This window comes from Spodoptera frugiperda, chromosome 4 (genome assembly GCF_023101765.2).
Source record: "Spodoptera frugiperda isolate SF20-4 chromosome 4, AGI-APGP_CSIRO_Sfru_2.0, whole genome shotgun sequence".
Classification (NCBI taxonomy): Eukaryota; Metazoa; Arthropoda; class Insecta; order Lepidoptera; family Noctuidae; genus Spodoptera; species Spodoptera frugiperda.
The window spans coordinates 5,539,453-5,564,292 of record NC_064215.1 but is presented as its reverse complement, the minus strand read 5'-3'; the positions used below and the strand labels follow the sequence as shown (position 1 = coordinate 5,564,292).

Below are 24,840 nucleotides of genomic sequence, written 5' to 3'. Positions count from 1 at the left end.
AATCACATCACAACATAACAAAACCAACGAGAATCACCGAGAACCTACGAGAATCGCCAAGAATCTACAAGAAGCACCGAGAACCTACGAGAATCACCGAGAACCTACGAGAATCAACAAAAAAAAAAATCAACGAGGCTGGTGCAGAGCGCGCACCGCCTGTCAGTATGGCCGTGTCGGCGCAACCACATCAACTATTCAGAGAAAGTAGAATAAGTTTGGTTAATTCACTTGATTGTCCTAAAAATCAGTTTATTAATCATCAGTTGATTATTTTAAGTTTAATACGATGTAAAATTAACGTTATCATTGTAATTTCAATACTTAACCTAAAACTTGTAAGCACGTGCTCGTGCGCCGAGTCCTATAAATACGCCCGCACTAAAAAGTAGGCAATCGAGGCAGTTGCACTCCGATCGCCGTACAGTACGGACCTCTCTGGGAGTTGAATAAACTATGTTTACAGTACTCGTGAAGTTTTTCTAAGCCCCAAAATGGGTGACCATCGTGAGAACAACAACTGTGACGTCAGCAATGATGACGTCACACTTTTTCAAAACACCACGTAGATTTCTCCTTCGTCAGGTACATTCTACTAGATAAAGTAGGTAGATAAACACCAAACCGAAAAGGCTCCCCCACACAGGCGCGGTATTATCGGTCGATAATATCGAATGCGTTATTGCGATAGTGCATCCCGATTCCTTGCACACAGCTGCGTGTTTATCATCCGATATTTCTTACGAGAGAGCGCGTTATTATCACAGGTGTTTGTACGGTCCTTTGCGTCCTTTACAAAACATTCTAGAAACGCAATGTCCTACTTCTTGCGGCGTTATTATCGCAGCAGCGTGTAACTACATGACCGTTCTAATACAAAATGTACTGAAAACAGACATCGCAATAACGCATGTGATATAATCGACATATAACAACGCGCTTGGGTGAGGGTACCTAAAATCCTAAGCTAGCTAAGCTCCTCTCCGCCCCGCTCCGCGTCAGTGGAAACGCGGCCTTACTGACTAAAAACCAGCCCGTTCTTACTTACTCCTACTTCTCGAGCCGGAGCCCCGGTAAACCCGTTAGGTACAATAGTCCGCAGCTCCGGAGCGATTCGATCCCTAGACAAGGTACCAAGGTACCAAACGCAAATTAGTCTACCCGCCGTGGACCTTAAGCTGTAAGTGCTGTAACTGTAGGGCCGATGGTCAAAATTAGCTTAACCGCTATAATAATGGGAAAGTTTGTAAGTTTGTGTGTATGTTTATTACTCAGTTACGTTAAAACAGACGAAGGGAACAAATAGACCATAGTAATAAATACTGTACATTATATCTATACTCAAGCAGTCTACGAATTAGACATACTGTAAGTGGCAAGTTAAAGAAGATCTAGTAATTGTCTATGTTTTTATTTAATTTTAGATTTTCTAATAAAAATGTTATCTCTAATTTATGCGTCCTCATTTATTTTCATTATTAATTAGACAAGCTTGACTTCGAACCATGTTTTTATTAATTAGACAAGCTTGACTTCGAACCATGTGATCCAGTGCACATGTTCTGAAAAAAAAGTTGATTTAAAAAAAAAAACACGTCATACGTCATATTATTGACATTAATGACATTTCACAAAATAAACGGGCTGTGAGTCGTGGGCAAGCATGCTTTTTTACGAGTAGTAGCAATACCATCGTATTTAACATAAATATCTTCAAACCTCTTAAATATTATAATTTTGTCGTTAATATAATGGTATTACTCTCAAAACAATGAGTAAAGACGATTGTATTAAAACATCTTCTGCAAAAAAACGGCGCGCTCAAAATGAATCCACTAAAAGTAAGTCGATGATTTGGTACTTAGTTTTTAGCGGTTATAGTTAGTATACAAACAATGATTAGCTTTTTGTATAGTTAAAATAGCCTAATCTTATCCAATTAAGACTATAAAAATTATATTATTGCTCATTATTTGTGTATACAGCAACAGTTTTTGTATAACCAAACACAAATTATCTAATTGTAATAATGATTACTGTACCCATTATAACAAACATTGATTTTAATTTACAGATGTTGACTCGCCTTCAGAAAATACCCAAAATATACAAGCATCTGAAAAGGTATTAAGGAAACGGAAGAAACCTTTACCAAAATTTCGATTGAAGACAAATGGAGAAAAGGCTTCGTTATCTATTGAAAACAGCGAAAGAGTTCCATTAACCCTCACAGATATACAATACCTGCTATTACACTCCCTACTTGGTAACCTTAACCTAACAGAGACCCCACGTTGGTATACATTAGAAAAATGTGAGTCAATTAAAAAAACAACATGTTTAATTTTGGAGGGTATATCTATTAAACATTGGGAAAAGTACTCAGAAGAATTAAGTAACACTAAACAGATATTCCAAGATTTTGTAGAAGTTTTAACTCCCTCTGTGTATGGGGGTTCATTAGTTGAAGAACTTGCATTGGTTCCCTTGTCGGAGGCTGAAAAAGATATCATAATTCAGAAATATGGGAGTATGAATTTAGCACTTCAAGCAAGGAAAGATTTGATGATAATGATGAAGGCTGTGTTTCCTATTGGAGATGGAAGTGGTGATGAAGTTGAGTTCACTACTGAAGACAAGTTTCCTAGAACTCAGTTAGTATTGTCAGCTTGGCAATTAATTGAAGAAAACTATCCAGTACCTCTCAAAGGGAAACTCAGTGCTGCTTATGCTGATTATGTACTCACAAAAGATGAGTATGCACCTGTTACAGCTTCATCCCCAATGTTTGGTATAGACTGTGAAATGTGTTTAACTAATGCTGGTTCAGAATTGACAAGGATTTCTGTGGTAAATGAAAAACATGAAGTCATTTACGAGTCATTAGTCAAACCTTATAATGATATTACAGACTACTTAACCAAATTTTCAGGAATAACAAAATCTCTATTAAGTAATGTAACAAAACGTTTAGAAGATGTTCAGAACGACTTGAGAGCACTATTACCTCCTGATTCGATTTTAGTAGGCCAGTCATTAAACACAGATTTGCATGCCTTAAAAATGATGCACCCTTACATAATAGATACCAGTTTATTGTATAACTTTACTGGAGAAAGAACTCGCAAACCGAAACTTAAAACATTGGCCAGAGAATTTTTGAAAGAAAATATTCAGATGGGGATGGATGGTCACTGTTCCACTGAAGATTCTTTAGCAGCATTAAAGTTAGTACAACTGAAACTTAGTAATAGTATTGAGTTTGGTGATGCTGTACATACAAATAGAGAAAAATTTAAAGAGAATGTCATAAAAATGGTGAAAACACCCCAGTATGCCTTATCAATATTCAATCACATGCTGGAGCAAAAGAAATCATCTGTTGTTATAGGCTGTGATGATATAACTGGCGACTATCATACATATCTGACGCAAGCCAAGGAAAGTATGTCTGCACAGTTAAAGAAAGGGAAGCCTAAGAAGATCAAGCTAGTTACTGTAGATACTGTTGATGAAGTGATTACTTCATTCAAAGAATCTGTCAGTGAATATAACTTAACTATGGCCCATTTGAAATGCAATCCGAATGATGATAAAGAAGAGGAAGTGATCAAGAAAATCAACACTTGGATTCAATCAATTTGGGACCATCTAGAGCAGCCATCTTTGTGTGTTGTAGTGTTTGGTGGGACCACAGAAGACAATGGTTTGGCATTGATGAAAGTGAAGAACACTTAATAAACTCAGATTGTTATTGTTAGTTGTTAAGTTTAAATTATATTCACAGAAAAAAGGTTTGTGTTTTATTTTAACCAGTAAGTAATAAATGGGATTGTTTGTATGCCTAGAAACATACATGTATACAGCTACCTACCCACATAATTATTTTTTTGTAGCTTGTATACAGCTACCTATATTGTAAGTTGTTTTTAGAATATAGGTACAGTAAGTACAGCACCTATATTATTGCCATCTTTGTCTTCTAAAGTAGGTAGGTAATTAAATATGTTGTTGAGTGAAAATATTAATTTTCTAGCTATCTAGAGTCTACTAAGATAGTGTATAGTATAATTAAAATGAGTCATACCCGCTCGTCCACAACCCGTCGTCCACACTGCCGACGACTTGGGGAAGTCCCCGCCCCTTATTCCATGGACCCGAGGTGAAGGTGGGTGCGCGCCTCCGAGACTATGCACGGTGTAGTCCAGCCTTACTACCCCGTGCAAGAGATGTCAGGACGGACCTGGCCGACATGGGATGTGGGGCTGCGGAAGAAAATGAATTCTCGCACCCCCACGATCACGTGCTGAGGGGTCCCCCCCCCCTTAGATTTGGCTTCCCCGCTTTTCCCCGGGCGGAGGAAGATCTACGAAGATTTCCTTATCGAAGTTTTTTCTGTAAAACAAATAGAGACTGAGCATCCGTACTGTTTCCCCACAGAATGATACCGTAGATGAACCAAGCGTGGGCTACGCATAATACATATGTAGCTATTGCAGTATTTAAATCAGTAGTCTTTTTAATTTCATGTAGGGCATACGAAAACTTGGAGATTTTAGTTTAAGTATGTGTGATTTCCAATTTTTATTCGTGTCTATTGTTAAGCCTAAAAGAATGAATTCGTTTACTGTTTCTAGTTCTACCTGATTGTATTGGAAATTTATGTGTATTTGGGTTTTCTGACGAGGGTGAAAAGTTATTAATTTAGTCTTTGTAAAGTTTATTTCGAGATTGTGTTGTGTCATCCAGTTTGTATTGTTATCAAAAATGGTATTGAGCTTTTCATTGGTGTGTTTGTTCGATCGGCATGAGGTAAGGATTGAGACATCATCAGCAAATAGGACACATGGCCCTTCAATAGTTTTAGGGAGGTCGTTTATATATATTAGGAAAAGCAGGCATCCTATAACGCTTCCCTGGAGAATTTAGACTGCACGGTTGGTGCGTTGGCTGGGCAACTGGCTGCCGCGCAATGGTAGCGGGTTCGATTCTACCTCATGGAGCAATTTTGTGTCATCCACAAATTATTGTTTCGGGTCTGGGTTTCATGTGTACATTAACTTGTATGTTTGTTTGCACCCACGACACAGGAAAAATATCCTAGTGTGGGCTTTGGTCAAAAAACCAAAAAAAAACTTTAATTTTCGATCGAATGAGCTGTATTTCTCTAATGGTACTATTGTAGTATTCTACCTCAACTAATTGCTCTCTACTTTTTAATGCAAGTTGACAAGCACCAAGTCAAGGGTGTTTCCGCCCCCTCCACCACGGGTTCGGGCCCTGGCGATTGTATGAGATGAGAACACGACACGAAGCCCTTAGTAAGGCAATGTTTCTCAAAAGAAATAAAAAAAGTAATTATAAAAAACAACATTTATTTAGAAAGCGCATATATCTGCCCCGTAACAGGATCTACTGTGAGAGACGGCGGTAGTTCTGCAGCAATATCCGCCAGAGCTTCCCACCGCGTGGCCCGACTGCTCTCGGATTGGCTCGGACTTGTGGCTTCTTCAGGACCATCGACACTGGTGATGAAAAATATTTAAGTCACATTTCTGTGATCTCTGATGATCGCTAGGTATCTACCGACATATTCCCTTCTATCTTCTAAGAAGCCTGTACAAGTAGTACTACAGTAAAGCAGTTTATAAATGAATACGATTTTATTTAAGAACTGATTTTTCTGAACACATAAAATACCGTAAAACAATATTGTTTGTAGGCTTTTGGGACAGCCGAAATTAAGAATCGATGTTAATCTAAGATCTGTCGACCAATTTATTATAAGATTTTGAATTTCGGCCGTTAATTTACCTAGTCATAACATTTTGACATGGATAGGTATTTTTTTTGGGATGAGCTCGATGCAACTTCTCAAACCGTTGCAACTCTTGTAAGCCAGGACCTACAGTATATACTTACAACCATTAAAAACTGGTACACTGAAGTCCAGTGCGGCTCAGAAACATAAATAACTGTCTTGACCCCGCAACGAAATTTATAGGTATTTACTTAGAAGTCATAGGTATTTATAAATTACTATATGTTATCCAACAACCATGGTCAGTAAATTAGAAAATAATATTGTAGTAAGTACCTACTCACTTTTGCGTGTCCTGTTTCTCATCATCATGTGTTTCACTATCTTGGATATTACTTTCTTTGGTCTTATCGTTATCGTTATTTTCTGTTTCCCCTGCAGTTTCGTCATGTTTGTTTTCAGGTTTGATTTCATTAAGATCTTCTGAAGAATGTAGTTCTACTACTTTTTCTACCACTTCTTCTAGTTTAGGCGGACTTTCCTCTTCGTGTAATGTAGCGCTTGATACTGTTTTATTAAGTATCATTTCACTACTATGTCTGTCTTCTTGATTGTCTGAAATGTGTGGTAATAATAAATCAAGTCAAATCATTTTAATGATAAATAATAACTTTACTTAAGCACGTATCTACCAATTAGGTAAATATGGAAAGTTCTATAGCGTTTCGTGTTAGTTGTTATTAAAAGACAGTTCCATTACATTTACCCAAGGCACTTTAAACATGAATGGTGGACAAGGTCACTGTCTGTAGTTGACTTGATATGCAACTAATATAAAACTAAAAACTTTTGTCGCTATGTTATGTTAAACTTGCACTCTATAGTGTAGACATGCATGAACTGCACGCCTTATCACACGATACCTACCAAGCGCAGGTATCGTTTTTATTTTCTTGAAGGTTTAAGCACTTACGTGCTTTTATTCGTTTCTATAAAAGGCCAATGGCCGTTTCACCACAGTAACCTATACCTACTAAATATAAATTATAATAATTAGGTAAGAAGTAATAAATGTATTTGATAACCTAAGTAGTTAGTTTTAGGTTTGAGAACACTGACATAAAAGTATACAAAGTAAATATACAGAATATATAAAGTATACAACTTGAAATTAAATGCTGAGACAAACACTACTAAACACCCTAAAATTAAATTACCTTAAATTATGTTCATATAATATCGATGCCTAACCAACACATATACAGATGCCAAGTCAAAGGCATTAAGGGTAACAATACCTTTTTCTGTTTTTAAACTAGAAGTAGATATATTTCTAACTACATTTATATTATGTTCTGATAAATTATCACATGGTGGAAGCTCGTTTGTATCGTCTGTATCATTTCCCGCTCTATAAATTATTTCTTCCGTATCTCGAGACTGGACGTCACTCGCATCTTCTTCGAATTGAATGCTTTTCTCTGAAAAAATATAAATATCATAGGTAAATTTTAACAAATACACAGTGTTTAGTTCGACAGTACTTGCAATATTTTTTTTCCAGTCAAATAAATAAATGGAATTCCGCGACTCCTTTGTTCCTCACTTATTTTAAATTTCGTGGTAGGTACCTATCTGCTTGTTCCTGATAAAACTAGAAAGATGGTGGACAGCCGCACCTTTTTATAGTTACCTATAAATAACATTTACCTAGTTTACTAGTTAAGTTAAATATGTGCACTAGAATTCACCTCTTCGGACGATAAAAATCATAATGTTTTATGGTAGTTAGTGACAATCTAAAAAGTCTGAAATTGATCGTTCGGCATTTACTTAACACAGTCATTAGCAATTGTTTTCGGAATAAAATTATTTAAGAAACTTTTACTTATAATATTAAGATAATTAGAATAGTCCTTTAAAAATATGAGACTGATTCAATATATTATTCTGTTATGGTGCCTTACTTCATTATCACCATACAATATACGAAATAAATAGATACATTCATAATATTATCTATGCAGTGCGATCGTATTAATTATACCCGCGGCTTCGCTCGCGTGGATTACAGACGTTGTGACTAATAAAAGTTAGTACATTAGCTACCTGCCAATAAAATTCCCATCAAAATCGGTCCATTTCAGACATTAGAAGAACAAACCGACAGACAAAAATTGTAAAAAATATTATTTTGGTGTATGTATCGTATTTATATTCATATGCATGTAGTAAAAAGCGGTTATTTCAATATTACAAACAGACACTCCAATTTTATTTATTAGTCTAGACTAAATTACAATGTAAATCTGATATAATTAGAACTTTTAATTACTACGGAATACGCACAATTTGTCTGATTTAAACAATCAATGCTAACCATTGGCATTAGATAGTTAGTCCTAAATAAAGTCCAGCAAAGTTATACGCGACGTTGTAAGAAAAATGAGTATACTTTGCAACTATGGAAAGGGTTCCTCAAATGTCACATTACCATACCTACCTGATTTACTTGAGTTGGCCATGTTTGGAGCACTACTTGTACAGCCCATGATCGAGAGAGCAACGTTAAGCAGCGTCCATCAGTTCGAATGAGAGATAGTGGAGAAAGAGTCTGAGTGAAATTGGGCGCGATGTTGTTTGCTGTCCCGGCCGACGGTTGACCACCCGTCCGCAGCAACTCGGCTCGACTGACGGCTACACGGCTCCCCGAGATCGTATCGTGGCTACCTACCTATTATGGAAGGAGGCAGCCCGTTAAACTGACCTCGCACCCCCATCGCGTTTTTCCTATTAAACGAACATAGTACATTCTTTGACTCGCAAATGGTTTACTCAAAGACCTTTCTTCCGTTTAATTAATTTATAGAGTACCTATTAATTTCCCAATCATAATAATCTTTGGGAGTTCTCTTTGTAACAAAGGCCATTAAAGTAACCGAATTATTTATGAGTGGTTATTTGAATAACTTACCGTATTAAACCAACAAAAAAACCAAATAAACCTGTCAAATCTATTATTAATTGACTGATACAAATTTAATATTTTCTTTAGTACTCGTAAGTATCTAGATGCTAGGCTGATAACCTGTCACAAAGTTATTGACAAATAAGTTTTGAGTACCTACTTCTAGTAAACATATACTTACTGATATTTTCCAGTTGCTCACGTCACTGAAGCGTCACCTCACCGTTGTTATTCTTCAGGTTCCATCGGAGCGGACGATCCTGTACTATTATCAAAGTAAATTCTTGCGATGTGGATCTAAATTATGCTGTTTGATATGGTCTACCTTGATGTTGAGTACATAATAATATACTATGTATAGGATAGACCAACCAAGCTACGAGGTATTATTCTGGTAGGTAGTTCGGTTACCCTAACCTTTCAGACTTTCTACAAGCTTTCAATCATATTTGGCTATGAAGGTTCAATGCCATGAACTCACAATTTCTGGACCTAAATAGGCAAAGTGTTAAATTAAAACTTAGTAGTTATACTATTGAGCTAAATTACCCAAATGAAGATTAATATTAGTGCCATACTGTTCAGGTATATGAATTTTAATCCCAATCACTGTATAGTTATACCTAACCCTCCTTATTTAAAGCTGTTGTAAATGTCTCTAAGCAGGGAATAGCCTGGGGGCGAATATTATGTGAATAAAATATATAAATACGATTTTCCTCTGATCTTAACAATGGTCACCCATCTACCATTGATTGGCTAATGTAACTAACATGTAGGAATAGTCTGTCCGTGTGGGTACTTACCGCGATTGCGAACAATAAAATGGTATTATTCGCGGTGTTACTATCAATACTCCGATCTAACTATAAATAGTCGACAAAGGCTTTTGTTTTTGTGGTAAAAAATTCTAAGTGGTGACGTCAAACTGGAGGCGTCATGCTTTCAGCTATATCATGACTTGCGTTGTGAGCCATAATAAGCCCTAGACGCAACGTAAATAGACAGATTGCAAACCTAATAATAGATTCCACACGTTGAACATGAACACATCCATTTAAATCAATAATTAGTTTGTGTTATAACTGTATCTAGCCACACTTGTAATTTTATACGTTTGATTTTATTTAGGATTTGTAATTCATTCATGAGAATTAAATTCTACAATTTATTGTCGCTCAACGTAATTAGGTTATCACTACGCTGAGGACAATCTCAGAGTAGTGAACAAAAAAAACGTGTCTCGCACTTGTTGCATCGTCCGTCCCTGAAGTCGTCCCACATCTGAGGCTTCATATAGCCTAGCGAATAATAAGACAAACATTGTCTAATGAAATGGAAAATGTTAGTATTACGTAAATTAAGAAATTACTTAAGCATTTGCATATTTAAAGTAGCTTTGAAACATTGTAAGGTGACAACCTACTATTTATTATTTAATAAGTCATCATGTAAAAATATATTAATAATGTCATCCTGGTATCATTTACAATATTTGTAAATTTTTTTGATCACAGTTTGTTTTATTTTTACAGAAACTTGTGACTGGACTACTGCTACGTTGCTACACACACGTAGCGACTACGCAGCTACGACATTGCTGCTACGTTGCTACACAAATGTAGCGACTACGCAGCTACTACATTGCTGCTACGGTGCTACACAAATGTAGCGACTACGCAGCGACTACATTGCTGCTACGTTGCTACACAAACGTAGCAAACTGCATGTACGACATTGCTGCTACGTTGTTACACAAATGTAGCAACTATGCAGCGACTACATTGCTGCTACACAAATGTAGCGACTACGCAGCTACGACATTGCTGCTACGTTGCTACACAAACGTAGCGACTACGAAGCTACGACATTGCTCCTACGTTGCTACACAAACGTGGCGTCTACGCAGCTACGGCATTGCTGCTACGTTGCTACGCAAATGTAGCGACTACGCAACTACTACATTGCTGCTATGGTACTGTACAAACGTAGCGACTACGCAGCGACTACATTGCTGCTACGTTGCTACACAAACGTGGCGACAACGCAGCTACGACATTGCTGCTACGTTGCTACACAAACGTGGCGACTACGCAGCTACTACATTGCTGCTACATTGCTATACAAATGTAGCGACTACGCAGCTACTACATTGCTGCTACGTTGCTACACAAACGTAGCGACTACGCAGCTACTACATTGCTGCTACGTTGCTACACAAACGTAGCGACTACGCAGCTACTACATTGCTGCTACGTTGCTACACAAACGTAGCGACTACGCAGCTACTACATTGCTGCTACGTTGCTACGCAAATGTAGCGACTACGCAGCTACTACATTGCTGCTACATTGCTACACAAACGTAGCGACTACGCAGCTACTACGTTGCTGTTACGTTGCACTTAAGGTTATTTAAGGTACCTCTAATTTAGCTTGACAACCTCTGATATCCTTTCAGGGAATAAACTGTTGTTACTTATAAGTTCATAAAGAAAGGTGAATTCGACATTTCGAAAATGGAATAGTTCATTCAGCTCATTCGAAGATCGGAATGGTGCCTGGTGACGGTAATATAGCAAAAGACTTCCTCTCTATTACATGGAACTCATAACTTAACTGGTGAAAACTGTGAAAAGTGGATGTTATATAGTACACATCACCTCTGCCGACTCCTTCGGATATTAAAAAGATGATCTACTTAAAGGAAACAGAGATATTTTTAATCTTTTAATATTGAGACGTTAAATCTAGTTCATACTGCGCACCATTCTTTTGTTTTATAATTACCACGGGCCTGCTATAAATATGTGAGTGGGGTTAACAAATAAAGCTTAGTGGCTGGTTAACGGCAAAAGCTCTTTGTTCTTAAACACACGCAATACCTGGCTTACGGCCGCTACCCCGTACCGACATACACGTATAAATTATGCCGTCTCCGCCTAACTCATGCCTCATATTGCCTATTCGTGTTGCGATATATTTTTACGACAGGTCACTGTAATCAGTCGCAAGTCGCAACATTTTTGTTTGTCGTGTATAATATAAGTTAAAAATATAACAAAAAAATGTCGATTACGTAGTATAACATAACACGATTAAACAATTAGTTTTATCCATTTCTTTTTTAATATCGGCAAATCGCAAATAAAATATAATTAATTACGCAAGCAAGGGACAGACACATGTAAACAAACACTTGAAACACTTGTTTAATTTATAGCTATTATGCGTTATCTTGCAAACATGCAAATATGAGAGATAGGTTGTGAAAGTAATATTGGTGGAAAATATTTACGCATTCTTGTAATTACTTTTATCGAAAATGAAAAAATAGAGATCCTTTGCTGTAGATATGAATGAGATCATCGTTAGAAGCAAATGGTTGTTTCCAAATCAACATTTGATTTTCCCTCGACTAATCGCGTGGGTATAGTATGCTTTATGTCGGTTGCCCTACGAACGGCGCGCGGTAAACTACCGTTTTCATGACCACCCGCTCTAGGTCACAGATTTAAAAATAGTATCTTATTTATTTGAATAATAAATACGGTTGCATGTAGTTAACTTAATTATAAGGTATTTAAGAAACTTCATGATGGTTTAATAAATATATAATAAACACAGCTTTTGGAGAGGTAACAACAAAAGGGCAATCTGAAGGTATACAACTTTTCGAAGATACGTAGCGAAACAGTTTATATTGTTGAATAATAAACTCTTAATCAGTACGATTACATTAACTCATGTGTATAAAAATAAATGTGATAATCAATGTCATCCTGATAAATAATTTTATAATAAGTTCATGGCTATGTAAGTATATTTTTTCATCGGTACAAACATTATAGTGAAATTATGATTATAAGGTATATGGCATGCAAGGTCTTCAACCTTTTAAGTAAAGTAGTCGAGTAATGTTATTATTACTTAGCAGCAAACAATATTGTTTCTGCTATTTTTCTTAAAATCTAAAAACTAGGCGACGAGTTATTCACAATGTGCCATTACACTTGATTAATGTAGCACTTAAGTAGGTAACTATATATTTAATTATTTGATCTTATCGATATAGCCTAGAAACTAACGTTTATTCAATCATTTTGAATAAACGATAATTTAGAGAGGTAGTCCGTCCAGCCAGATCATTTCTTATTTATGTAAATAGATGTATGGTGCATCCTAACTTAAAAGATCCAACCCAACAAATTGATAATATTTGGAGATATGTTATTTCTTATATGTATAATTATTACCTTCGTCCGTTTCAACTGAAAAGTAAATCAACGAAAGTTATTTAAGTCGTTTGCGACTACATTGTTACCTACATCTAAAAATATACCTAGTAATATGTGTGTAAATACAGCACAATACGAGTAGAAATGAAACATACACATATGTTTATTTAAGTTGTTTAATACGAACAATTTAAATAATATCCAAAAATATCTTCATTGTTACACAACAATATAAAGTTACTCGTTAACAAGTTTTTTAAATAGACTATTATGTAAGGATGATGTATATTACATTATAAAACAATCAGACACTGGTATTTTTGGGTTTCAAACCAATGAACAGTGGTAAACACTACCGGATTTAGAATCTAGAAGCGTTTCGCAACATTCATGTTTAGTCAGATCAAACATCAATCAATGACGAATTGATAATAGGTACCTAAGTAGTTGCAAGACGCTCGAGTAATGTCAGCACTAAGTACGTGCGCAAGGGCAGGGTCCCGCCTCCGCGACGACCAGATCTCCGCTCAGTGCAATTGCTTCTATCTCCACTGCCGCGTCCAATGGAAGCTTACCCACTTGGAAAGTAGCGCGCGCCGGGTAATCTTTTGGAAAAACTGAAACATAAAAAAACGTTACCTTTTAAATATGGTTTTAAATGAAAGGAACGTTTCATGGGAAGCTAAAAAAAGAAGAATGTCAAAATCATCTAGTGTAAAAGGGGCAAGAGAAGGAATTTTTACTTTTGATTATTTCTCGTGTAGTGAATATACCAAATTATCACTAAAATACAGTATTATAATTGGAAGACAGTTTAATCGTAAGATAAGGTTTTGTAGTAAATATAAAAGAAATTATTGTAATACCTATTTTTCTATTGAATGCCTCTGGTGTTTCGGGCGTCCATGGGCGGCGGCGATTGCTTACCATTAGGTAATTCGTCTGCTCGTTTACCGGCTTATTATACCATAAAAAACCATTTTATGATTAAAAATATTATTTATTTTTATGTCGTTCATATTCGCAATATTCGCATGAAAAGTTGCGAAATGTCAAAAAATATGCGAATATTCGCGAATGCAATGCGAATATTCGTTACATCACTAATGTATGTATGTTTATAAGCAATTATCTCGTGTTTGGCTGAACCGATTTTGATACGGATTTCAGATTTTTTTTTCTATATTACCCAACATTTCGATATTACCTAACTTAAAAAACGGAGGCATTAAAGAAAATAGAAGGCGGTATCCATTTTTTTAAGTTTTATTTCAAGGCCTCTTTTCACACAGAGAAGGTTTGAGCGTTAATCACTACGCTTACTCAATGCGGATAGGCGATTTCAAACTTATAATTAGAAATTAGAAGCCCAAGTTACTTCACGATGTTTTCCTTTACCGTTTGTCAGTGGTGTCTAAATAATCATAGAAAGTACATTCACATTGTTACCTGTACCGTTGGTAGGTTTCGAACCCGCGCCCTCATGCATGAGAAGCGGGCTTAAACCTTCGGGCCACCACGATCATGACATATGAATATACCAACACAAATTAAATTTGTATTTTGAAAAAAATATAAAACTACATAAAAAGATACCTAAATTCAAAGCCAAAACAGAGCTCGCACCGTAATATGCTATCTGCATAGTAACACGAACATAAAGAACTTTCATGTTTCCTTTGCACGTAGATAGCGAAGGTGCAAGTTAAAGTAAAACTGATTGAAACTACAGTTCAACTACGTTGATGTTATTTGTTGACCCTGATCGCAAATTCCTTTTAAACTTAAATATTTTGCATCAATTTGGTTATATTCACCAGATTCCAGGATAAGCAACGAGTGTGAAAGAGTAACAAACATAGGTAGGTACTAAGTACATATTATTATGCATAGGTACATAGGTGTAATCAGTACCTGTACCTAGGAATGGAACCAGTCAAACCAATATCAAATTCAAACCAGTTTATAGTAGTACGTTTTAAATAGGTATTATTAGGTAACACTCAAGTGGCACATGATTAATTGACTATTTATTTAATACAAATAAAAATTGCTACAAAACTGCTGTGCCTGCAACACATTCAATACAAATTACATCGAATTCACTACAACTAACAGAGATCTTTAAAATTATAAAGTTTAGGTTGATTTACAATTTTTAGGGAAGAAGCTTTACTTCCAATTATGTTAAGTTGCAACAATTGTTAAGTTGAAATTAAGTTCTTGTCTGCCGAGTGCCGCTATATAAAACATTGTGTCTTGCTCGGATGTACCACGGGTTAAATTGACAATGAAACTAGTACTAAATAAAATATGTCCAAGTACTCACATTCTCCATAAACCTGATTGATAGCTTGGAAGTCTTCCATGCGCCCTAAATAGATGTTGGTTTTCACTACGGACTCGAGAGAAGCGCCACCTGCTTCCAGCACATGCCTTAGGTTCTCGAGAGCCTGTCGCGCCTGTGCCTCGGCACCACCACTCACTAATTGCGCCGCCATGTCCAATCCAAGCACCCCAGATACATAAAGAGTCTTATCCGCTAATATTGCCTGGCTAAAAATTCATTTAAATGAATTCTACTGAATAAGACAAGGAAATCAACAAAATATTCTTCTTAATTACATCGTAAGACGTAAATCGTTAGTCGTAAAAATCTATCATCTTACGATCAAAGATATTTATAAAATTAATACAAAATTCAAACCTGTAAGGCCCTACAGGCTTATAAATATATGGAGTCGACACAATTGTCTTGGTAACTTTGTGCACGTTTGTTTTTGACGAATTCATCTTCGGTGAATCAGGAACGTCCGTCGTCGACTTGGGTTTAGTTTCAATACTATCAACCGTTTTCTCTGCGTTTGCACTCATCGTGAATAAACCAAGTAGATACGTACAGGGTCAATAGTTCATTCCTCAAAATATGTTGTTGTGTAACTGATAAGCGGTTTGTTTGGTGATAACAAGATAAATTACACAAGTATCATTTTGAATTTTATGTTTCAACAATTTGTGTCAAATAAGTACAAGACAGTACAATACAAGATGACAATGTCAATTAATACTATCATAGATAGGTGGTAGAGGGCTATAGAAAGAGTATGAGTTTTTTATCTCTAACAGCTTCGAGAACTACCTCTATGTATCGCTTTGATGCCTTGTTTGATGGCACGAATCGAAGATGAAATACTTTTTATAAAACATAATTTTAAACTGCCCAACTAAACTAAACTACATCTTCTAAATTCCTGAATGTTTCGCATATTTAAAGTTAACGCAGCGTAGGTCGGTTCTAAACACATAATATTATTGATGATACTTTTAAGCAACTAGGTATATAAATAGTCGCCGACATGTTTACGGCTTGGGAATGGGAGAACAAAATAGTAGCACTCTCTAATTTGATGGAGGTCTAATTTGTATGTTTATAATACGCATACATAATCCATGGGACCAGTTAGATGATTCTGAAAACCAGTTCCTTTTTTTAAACGAGCAGACGATATCACCTTATCGTACCTAAGCAATCGCCGCCGCTCATGAATTGAAACCACTGCCCCACACTTGAAACACCAGATACGTTACAAGTGAGTTGCCGGCCTTTTGGGTTGTTGGGGAATCGGGGATTGGGAAAATTGGGAAGGGGGGAATTGGGCCTCCGGTAACCTCACTCACACAACGAAACACAACGCAAGCGTTGTTTCAAGTCGGTTTTCGGTGAGGCCGTGGTATCACTCCGGTCGAGCCAGCCCATTCGTGCCGAAGCATGGTTCTCTCACACTTGTAAACCAACTCTTGTACCTATCACGTTTCACCGTGCATGTGAAGATACAAAAGTTACATTGCATTAGTAACACTTAGTCATGCTGGTGTTTATGGGCGTCTAAATTTTTTTGTTGGAGATACTTAAACAAAAATATTAAGACGCCCATGAGTTTACTTGCCTAAAGCGCTTTCTAGTTTTAATCCGCCTGTGGTGGAATCATAAATAAATAATTAGGTAGGTACTCACATTCTGCATAAACCTGGTTGACGGCTTGGAAATCATCCATTCGTGCAAGAAGGATAGTAGTTTTTACGACAGACAGGAGGGAAGCGCCGCCTGCTTCTAACACGTGCTTTAAATTCTCGAGAGCCTGTCGTGCCTGCGCTTCAGCACCTCCACATATTATCTGCGCTTTTTGGTCCATGCCTAGCACTCCGGACACATATAGTGTTTTATCGGCCAATATAGCCTGACTGAAAATTAAGAACGTACCTAAGCCAATATAAAAGAAAGATAAAAAGCTATGCACCTTTGCACCGTAACATAAAAAAAAAATGTCAGCGCTAAATGGCCAGTGCTTAGCTAAATGCCGTAGCCCAGACACGATGACTTGAGACTGACTTTCAGCACTAGCAACGCTGTAGCAAAAGCAACTACCTAATTGCAAACCACAGCGGCGCTGTTTCTGAGCAGCATTTTTTATGTAAGATCTCTCATAGTCAGCTACCTACTGGCACAAGTGCTTCTTCCAATTTTAGTTTATTTAGGTGGTATAACCTATGATCATGGGAAGTCGTTATCAATTGTGATAATTCCAATCACTTACAGGGGGTATTTACCTACCTATCTATCTACTTTAAAATAAATATATGAATGACCTATCATCATTATCATCATCAGCCTTAAGTGCCCTCTGCTGAGCACAAACCTCTTCCCTCATGAAGAGATCATTAATGCACCAAGCATTGCCTACCTTCTTATTAATTCAAATTAAAGGTCTAACCTGTAAGGTCCAACTGGTTTGTAGATATTTGGCGATGTCACTATAGTCTTAGTAACTTTGTGAGCGTTCATTTTTCCTGTATTGTTTGGCATCTTGGACAAACAACTTAACTTCTGAATATGTATATATTTTCCGACACTGCGAATATGGATAGGTACATAGGTACTTATGTAGGATGGGTCACATCAATTTGTCTTATTGGTTAGTTTGAAATAAAAATCTAACATAAAGCGAAAAAGTAGCAAACATCAAATACTTAGGCAGTAGGAAAACCAAATAAGTAACTATAAAATATCAGTCAAATCAATAATAAAATATAATGCATTGATCGTTTAAATACATAAGAAATCGATGTGGTCGTCAGCCCATATTTTACTACCTAAAAACTGACAACGTACGATGTGTTATAAGTCAATGGTCAGTAAGTTACCCTGCTTTTAGGGTTTTATTACTACTAGAGTATCTAGTGGATAGAATTTAGTAATACAAACAACAAAATACAAATATTTTCCACTAGATACTCCCGCGCAGTTTCACCCGCTGTTCGGCGCCTATTGGTTATCGCGTGATATTTTACCGCGGTATATAAAGCTACTTCCTTACTCGATACATATAAACGCACTATCCAACACAAAAATAATTGTTCAAATCCATTAATACCTCGATACCATAGCTAAATGCACTACGCGATCCAACACAAAAATATTCTTTAAAAACAGCAGTAACTATTGTAATTGAGTAAGTAATCACCAACCATCATAAATGCAATAATGATATTATCAGTTGTGATTATGACATGTCAATTTCAATACCTGTAGATATACATAGCTAGGAAAATAAACTTACGCGATCATGATTGAGTATACATTGAATTACTAGAATGGTATCGTTAGCACGGTCATAGAATCCAATAAAATAATTCTTTAAAAACAGCAATAACTATTGTAATTGAGGTAAGTAATCACCAACCATCATAAATGCAATAATTATGGATATTATCAGTTGTGATTATGACAATGTCAATTTCAAATTACTATAATAAGCAATAAGTACTACCTATTTTAGTTTTGTCGAAGGTTATAGGTACTGTATATTAGGTCCATTCTAAATTAGTATTTAGTAGAGTTACAGCAGTTTAAAGACACGGGGTCATAGAGTTTTAAAAAATATAACTGTTGTTGTTTATGATTGGATTTTTGGCGCAAAGCAGAAAATAATGTAAATATGTATACAGATATTAGCAATACTTACTATTTTTTTTTTTTTATGTTAAATGGGCCGACGTTTGGCCGCTATCTCGCCTGATGGTAAGTGATGATGCGGCCTACGATGGAGCACGAGCCTATTTTCAATTACTGTCGCCTTGAGGCGTGAACCTGCTAGGCAGGTACCACGAGTGTGAGGGCTAAGATTGGTTCTATGATCCAAAATTTGCCAATTTTATATCATTCTTGTTACATATGCTATGGTTATTCTCTAAAAAAAATATTTTTGGATCATAGAACCAATCTCTAGATGTGGATATTGGACAGAGGTGATGTTGATTTTTAATAAAATGTCAATACCAATGGGACAAAGTTGGAACCACTGGCTAAGGTATGCAACATATTTATTGCATAAAATGGTGTTGGTTGTACAGCATGAAAAAGAAATGTGAAGCTGATATACATAAATAGTGATTTTGAGGATTATTACAGAATATGCACAGTTCTTTAAGAATCTTTGTGAGTTATACCTATTTGTACATTATCACCAGTTAATTTAGTTCAAATAACTATGATGAATTTACAAATAAAACACAAACTGAAACTAAAATTAGTTTAATACATTACAACTTCTATATCTTACTACCACATTATCATATAAATTTAAACATCACCATGGTCGAACAGGACTCTGGCTAGCATGTGTTAAAATATAAGTATTTAATGGTTTGGGTTTCATTGCCATCTGTTTGTGACGGGGAGATTTTGGGCAAATAACATACAACCTTTCATCTCTCACAACAAAATAGCATGATTTGCAACGACGACGCACGCGACCCTTTACTTTAAAACCACAAACTGGATTAACTATAGGCAGTGCTGGTTGTAGTAATCGTTCCCTCGCAAATTGCTGAAAGGTAGACAGAATCGGTATCTGCGTATAAGTTGCAGGACCAATCCTAGCAGCTGATATCGTTTTCACTAAGGAGAAAATTCTTTGCATCTTTCCTGAAACAGAAATAATCAAATCAAAACAACAAATATCAACTCGATCGCAATGTAAAAAGAATTACCTAAATAACCCTTCTTTTGAAAGTAAGGTAAAAAAGGAGCAGATTTTTTGAGGATAATCTTACTTATGGTTAAAATACTTACCTTCTAAATTTTACAGTTGTGATATTTTGAAATTATTTTTTCATTTAATAGAATTTAATGAAATTATAACCTCAACACACACCTCTCTTTGACGTTGACACTGACACTTGACAGATGACACAATGACAGATATTTTTTTCTATGGAAATCTGAATAACAACCTTTTGAGATTTATAGTTCAACAAGACTTGTTGATTCTTGCGAGAGGACTAAAAACATCGCACTGTACCCGTGAAGAATATGGGCCAATAGATCTGTAGTTGTTGAGGTGTTTTTCCACCACAGATGTGCTATGCTACGTTACTACCTACTGTTTCATACTAGACCTGCGCATCTACCTCGTACAGTTACTATGCGGGGACACATCTTCATAGCACATCTTATAGTTAAGTATCAGTGGAAACGGTCACATAGTTTCACAGCTTAGCTATTATATCCTCGCAGCATAGCTACATAACACATCTCTGATAGAAAAGTACCCTTAGACTGAGAATCTGATAGTTATAATAGTAAACTACAATAGTTTAACACAAACACCGGTTCAACTTAAGAGGAACTTAATTATTAGTACTCCACACTCTACAAAGTTCTACCAAACCGCCCGAGATGGATGAAGATATAATTACTACCAAAATCGGTTTTTCAAATATAGGAGCAAATCAAGCTAGGAAAAACATGCTGTGCTAAGACGAGAACACGAGTTGGAAGGTTATTATCAAACCCATTTTAAGCATGTTTTTCCAGAAATCAATAATCTTTATTGTACTTAATTGGTATTTCAAACATGTTTTAGTGTTTAATGTTTCAGTGTGTATTCAGGCTTCATTTTATGGTTGATATTGATTGCATGTTAGTACTCTTATGATATAAAGAGACACTTAAAGACCTGGTGATCTCTAAATATATTAAAAAATAAAAACATCATATTAACAATAAAATATAATTGAACATCAATAGAAAACCACAGACCATGCCAATATTACATAAGTAACATTTATTTTATTATTTGACGAACAGAGATATATGTATTATCAGGTTTCTTCATTATTGTGGTTACTGGATACGTCGTGGATGCTGACTGAGCTGAAATAAAACCAAAAATGTTTTAAAGGCGAGGATATTTTTTTAGAGCATCGTGTCTATTATTGCCGTCTAAGTATTTCAATGTATTTTCAGATGATGCAACACATATTATTATAAGATTGTATTTGATATTTACCTAATTCTGTCCATCACTTCATTGATATCATCATTAATTATAACATCTGGTTGAATTAAATTACTTCTTTCATCATCACTAATTTCTATTACTTCTTCTACGGTAGGTATATGTACGACATCAGCCGTTTCTTCATCATCACTCTTAACTTGTCTTGCACCACCATCGTCAGTCTTAATTCCAGCTATTCCTATAAATTAAAACAAAAATTAATGAGATTTACAACCAAAAAAATACAATTTTGATTTTGTGTAAGTTTAAAGTTATCCATTTTTAAATCAGTTTATTAACAATTGACCTGAAAAGCTTTTCAAGCAAGCAATTTTTCTTTTAATCCTTTTTTTTCTTGTCGAATGTAACGTCACTATCGATAAAACAACGAGTTGCTTGTATATTTCCACCTTTAAAATGCAAAAACAACGAATTTGTATTAATACCTAAAGTCGTTTATTTTGTCCATAGTGAGGAGACATATGGGGTTGTCATATCTTAGATAAAAACCCCTAAATAAAATAAATAAGATTGAAAAAAAAAAAATACATATATTTTTCTAAAACTGTGACGAGACATGAACTAAGATAGAAACTATATATACAAGGTACAGTCGACACTAGTTAATTCAAACCTTCGATTATTCGAACCACTCGATAACTCTTATCAAGTTATTGGCGTCAACCTTTTGATAATTCGAAATTGTGGAAAGAAAGAGACAGAAAGATTACAGAAATTGCAGACATTTTGAGGCTAGTTTAAATTTCTGTTTTTTTTCGAATATTCGGTAATACGAAATATTTCAAGTCTCTCCAATTTCGAATTAACGTGAGTCGACCGTACCCTTCTTCTAAACAAACTTTATAATAAAAATTTAGGAGCTGGTTAGCTGGCCTTAGTAGACATTGTTAGTTTAATTTAAATTATTATATTGACATACCTTTGGACGGGAAAGTTGGCGTATCTCGTCTCACTCGACGACGCCTAGTTTGGTCACTTCTCCTAACTTGTGTCATAGTTTGAAAATCTATGTTGTACAAAGTCCCAGCAAGGAGTAAAGTACAGTCAGGATCACCAGCATTGAATGCATTTTCTAATTCAAAGTTACTACGTTCGTCATATTTCCACCATCCTGAAATAGATTATGATATTATATGAATGCTTTTAATTGTTTTGCTTTTCCTAACAGATGGGTCTTAATATTCTACAACGTCAAATTTTACGAAAAATTAAATTTCGCGGGCTAGGTGCAGTTAGTAATATTCATCTTTTTGTTGTAGGCACAAAGTTTGTGTTTATAGGGTTTATAATAGGATGCATGTAACAACCAGAAGCCTGACTGAATGTATATTAACGAATGTCCCATTTTGAGTCAAAAATTAAATGGTCACATTATCCATGGGACTCGAGTAATACAATGGGCACGCAAGAGTATGGAAATTCCTCGAAGAACCAGAGTGACCACCAATAGCCATAGATCGAAGGTGCAATGCATAGGTCATGCCGCTCGCTAAACTGACAGACAATGGGTTAAGAAGTGGCGACCGTAGAATCTGGAAGATGTAGTGGGAGTAGTCGGGCAAACTTCACACGAAGTAAATCTCTTCCAATATTGAATGGCTAGTAAATCTCTCATTCTAATCTCAGCAATGAACTTTATTTTGTATTACCATTTCTACCCTCATAAAACCACTGATACACTTCTTCAGCGAGACTATCATTCACTTGCTCAGCAGATAATGGACCCAGAAGTATGGGATTATCCAGGTAGTTTGGAGGAATTTCAGCTCGACACATTGCACATTTTTTACTTTGAAATGCAATACCCTGAAAAAAAAACAAAAGATATGTAATGCAACAGCCCTTTTATCCCTCAAAAGGTAGGCAGATGTTTCGAAATACCGAAAATGCCCAATAGTACTTTGTCTGACCCAGTAATCGCACCGTTTCTAGGTTCTAATATTCAGTATTCTTAAAGACTTTTACAAGCTGTAAAAATTCACAAATTACTAGTCAACACCTATTAAAATGTACAGTATATTAAATATTATTATATAATGTATATAAATTACGCACATATTTAAGAAAACAGTTAAAATAATTAAACAAATGTATCTGTACAAAACATTACTTCCCAACAACATACTTACTACACTACTGTAATAATAGTTGTGAAATAATTTAAAGTATATGTGTGTATATGTTTAAAATTATGTAAATTTGTATGGATTTTGAATTGTTGAAAATACCTTTACGCAGAGAAAACAGAAGACATGACCACATGGCAGCTGTGTTGGATGATTACATTTTTGTAAACACACAGCACAATCTATATCTGTGAAAAATAACAATAAATAGTGAGACGGAATAATAGAAATCAGTAAAAAGTATAGGCTGATCTAAGTTAGAGAAAGCTCTTGACTGGACAAGAAAGGACAAGTCTGTACACGTACCTATACCACACATAATAATTCAGTGTTTACAAGAATTTGCTGTTAATATTTAAACTGAGTGCTTAAGTTTTCCAAAAACAAACATATAGGTACATCCAGATTACAAGAGTTGGTCTTGCCTTATATATTGCTGTATATACTTACTATTTTCATTTCAAAGTATTTTTTATAATCGTACATGAGTGGAGAAAATAAAATGAAAATTATTTAAAATATATATTATACAAATGAAAGCTTACCCACACGGCTATTATTTCCACTCATTTTGATAATTTCAATATGTAAAAGAAGAAAATGCAATATAAAATATGATACGTAGCCTTTGCTACTTCCTCAAAAATGTTTCTCAACGCGAAATGAGAACGACATGAATAGAACGAGAAAACAAATTATTCTACGTATGTCTAGGCAGTTACGCGACAAAATAATTCCAATTTCTACATTTATCACTGCTACACTCTTAGAGGATTAATATCCTTCTCTTATATTACTCTCAAATGCAACAATTTTACTTTTCATTATTTTATTAATTATTTTATTTTGCCTGCAATTAGTTCATCAACAAAATAATAAACATCATCAAAACTATCAAAATGAAGTGACATTTCTTTTCAGAGTTGCCAGTTAACTACGACACAGAGTACATTATTTTATACTGGAGGTGAGGTAGATAAATTAATACGATACGCGACGAGTTTTCGAAGCAGACGAATCGAATACTACAAGTCCAAGCTGCCAACTTCTTGGTATCGTTGCAATGACTGCGACCTTAACTTAACTAGTGGGTTTAAGTTTTTATTAAGATATTAATTTAAACAGTAGATTAAATTTTCTACTAACCTTTATTAATTACTTACTTCGACACGAATGGGACGGCTGAGGTGTGAAGTTACCGGGGGCCTAATTTTTCCATAATTTCCAAAAAAGGCCAGCAACCTAGGTACATATAACTCCTTCAGTGTTGCCGGTGGCTATGGCAGGCGACTAGCGGCGGCGATTGCTTACTACCGTCAGCTTATTCACTAGCCTATTCCATAAAATAAATTATTTATACTTTATACGCCCCCTGCCTTCTCCTT

General features: G+C 35.6%; 4 protein-coding genes and 1 long non-coding RNA gene across 9 annotated transcripts; 1 reads left to right on the top strand and 4 right to left on the bottom strand.

Annotated features, from left to right (window-relative positions):
- The first annotated feature begins 1,620 nt into the window (after positions 1–1,620).
- On the top strand, positions 1,621–3,806 carry LOC118272665 (RNA exonuclease 5). The gene is made up of 2 exons (XM_035589294.2): positions 1,621–1,841; positions 2,075–3,806. The coding sequence occupies exons 1-2, from the start codon at positions 1,772–1,774 to the stop codon at positions 3,736–3,738; spliced, it is 1,734 nt and encodes a 577-aa protein (XP_035445187.2). The 5' UTR covers positions 1,621–1,771; the 3' UTR covers positions 3,739–3,806.
- Positions 3,807–5,358: 1,552 nt separating this feature from the next.
- LOC118272614 (uncharacterized protein DDB_G0289357-like) lies at positions 5,359–8,582 on the bottom strand. Of its 4 annotated transcripts, none has more exons than XM_035589227.2 (4): positions 8,265–8,582; positions 7,060–7,242; positions 6,106–6,376; positions 5,359–5,525 (listed from the first exon to the last, which is right to left on the bottom strand). In XM_035589227.2, exons 1-4 carry the CDS (start codon positions 8,311–8,313, stop codon positions 5,375–5,377), a joined length of 654 nt encoding a protein of 217 aa, XP_035445120.2. In that variant the 5' UTR covers positions 8,314–8,582; the 3' UTR covers positions 5,359–5,374. The 4 variants fall into 4 exon arrangements, with proteins under 4 accessions (XP_035445120.2, XP_050563962.1, XP_050563961.1 ...); XM_050708005.1 differs by having other exon boundaries at positions 7,132–7,242; positions 8,265–8,557; XM_050708004.1 differs by lacking the exon at positions 8,265–8,582 and adding an exon at positions 7,871–7,931.
- A 4,542-nt stretch (positions 8,583–13,124) lies between these two features.
- LOC118272763 (rutC family protein UK114) lies at positions 13,125–18,753 on the bottom strand. 2 transcript variants are annotated; one of them, XM_035589428.2, is made up of 4 exons: positions 18,585–18,753; positions 17,739–17,876; positions 16,982–17,208; positions 13,125–13,583 (listed from the first exon to the last, which is right to left on the bottom strand). In XM_035589428.2, exons 1-4 carry the CDS (start codon positions 18,590–18,592, stop codon positions 13,441–13,443), a joined length of 516 nt encoding a protein of 171 aa, XP_035445321.1. In that variant the 5' UTR covers positions 18,593–18,753; the 3' UTR covers positions 13,125–13,440. The 2 variants fall into 2 exon arrangements, with proteins under 2 accessions (XP_035445321.1, XP_035445320.1); XM_035589427.2 differs by lacking the exons at positions 16,982–17,208; positions 17,739–17,876; positions 18,585–18,753 and adding exons at positions 15,296–15,522; positions 15,674–15,979.
- Positions 18,754–19,542: 789 nt separating this feature from the next.
- LOC118272565 (uncharacterized) lies at positions 19,543–20,206 on the bottom strand. The gene is made up of 2 exons (XR_004783375.2): positions 20,099–20,206; positions 19,543–19,951 (listed from the first exon to the last, which is right to left on the bottom strand). It is a non-coding gene; the product is annotated as an uncharacterized LOC118272565 (long non-coding RNA).
- Positions 20,207–21,022: 816 nt separating this feature from the next.
- On the bottom strand, positions 21,023–24,369 carry LOC118272820 (E3 ubiquitin-protein ligase rnf146). The gene is made up of 6 exons (XM_035589516.2): positions 24,001–24,369; positions 23,558–23,643; positions 22,979–23,135; positions 22,249–22,440; positions 21,318–21,507; positions 21,023–21,181 (listed from the first exon to the last, which is right to left on the bottom strand). The coding sequence occupies exons 1-6, from the start codon at positions 24,023–24,025 to the stop codon at positions 21,130–21,132; spliced, it is 702 nt and encodes a 233-aa protein (XP_035445409.2). The 5' UTR covers positions 24,026–24,369; the 3' UTR covers positions 21,023–21,129.
- Between the last annotated feature and the right edge of the window lie 471 nt (positions 24,370–24,840).

Bases quoted from the DNA above. Each gene is read 5' to 3' on its own strand.
- LOC118272763 (XM_035589427.2), bottom strand. From the start codon at position 15,840: ATGAGTGCAAACGCAGAGAAAACGGTTGATAGTATTGAAACTAAACCC. The intron at 15,523-15,673 runs GTTTGAATTTTG...ATGAATTTTTAG, and splicing joins AAGCCTGTAGGGCCTTACAG to CCAGGCAATATTAGCGGATA. The intron at 13,584-15,295 runs GTGAGTACTTGG...TTTATGTTTCAG, and splicing joins CAATCAGGTTTATGGAGAAT to TTTTTCCAAAAGATTACCCG.
- LOC118272614 (XM_035589227.2), bottom strand. From the start codon at position 8,313: ATGGGCTGTACAAGTAGTGCTCCAAACATGGCCAACTCAAGTAAATCA. The intron at 7,243-8,264 runs GTAGGTATGGTA...ATATTTTTTCAG, and splicing joins GGCCAACTCAAGTAAATCAG to AGAAAAGCATTCAATTCGAA. The intron at 6,377-7,059 runs GTATTGTTACCC...CACACATTTCAG, and splicing joins TAGTTTAAAAACAGAAAAAG to ACAATCAAGAAGACAGACAT.
- LOC118272665 (XM_035589294.2), top strand. From the start codon at position 1,772: ATGAGTAAAGACGATTGTATTAAAACATCTTCTGCAAAAAAACGGCGC. The intron at 1,842-2,074 runs GTAAGTCGATGA...TTTAATTTACAG, and splicing joins TCAAAATGAATCCACTAAAA to ATGTTGACTCGCCTTCAGAA.
- LOC118272820 (XM_035589516.2), bottom strand. From the start codon at position 24,025: ATGAGTGGAAATAATAGCCGTGTGG. The intron at 22,441-22,978 runs GTAATACAAAAT...AATCTATTTCAG, and splicing joins GTTTTATGAGGGTAGAAATG to GATGGTGGAAATATGACGAA. The intron at 21,182-21,317 runs GTAAATATCAAA...GTTTTATTTCAG, and splicing joins GAAGTGATGGACAGAATTAG to CTCAGTCAGCATCCACGACG.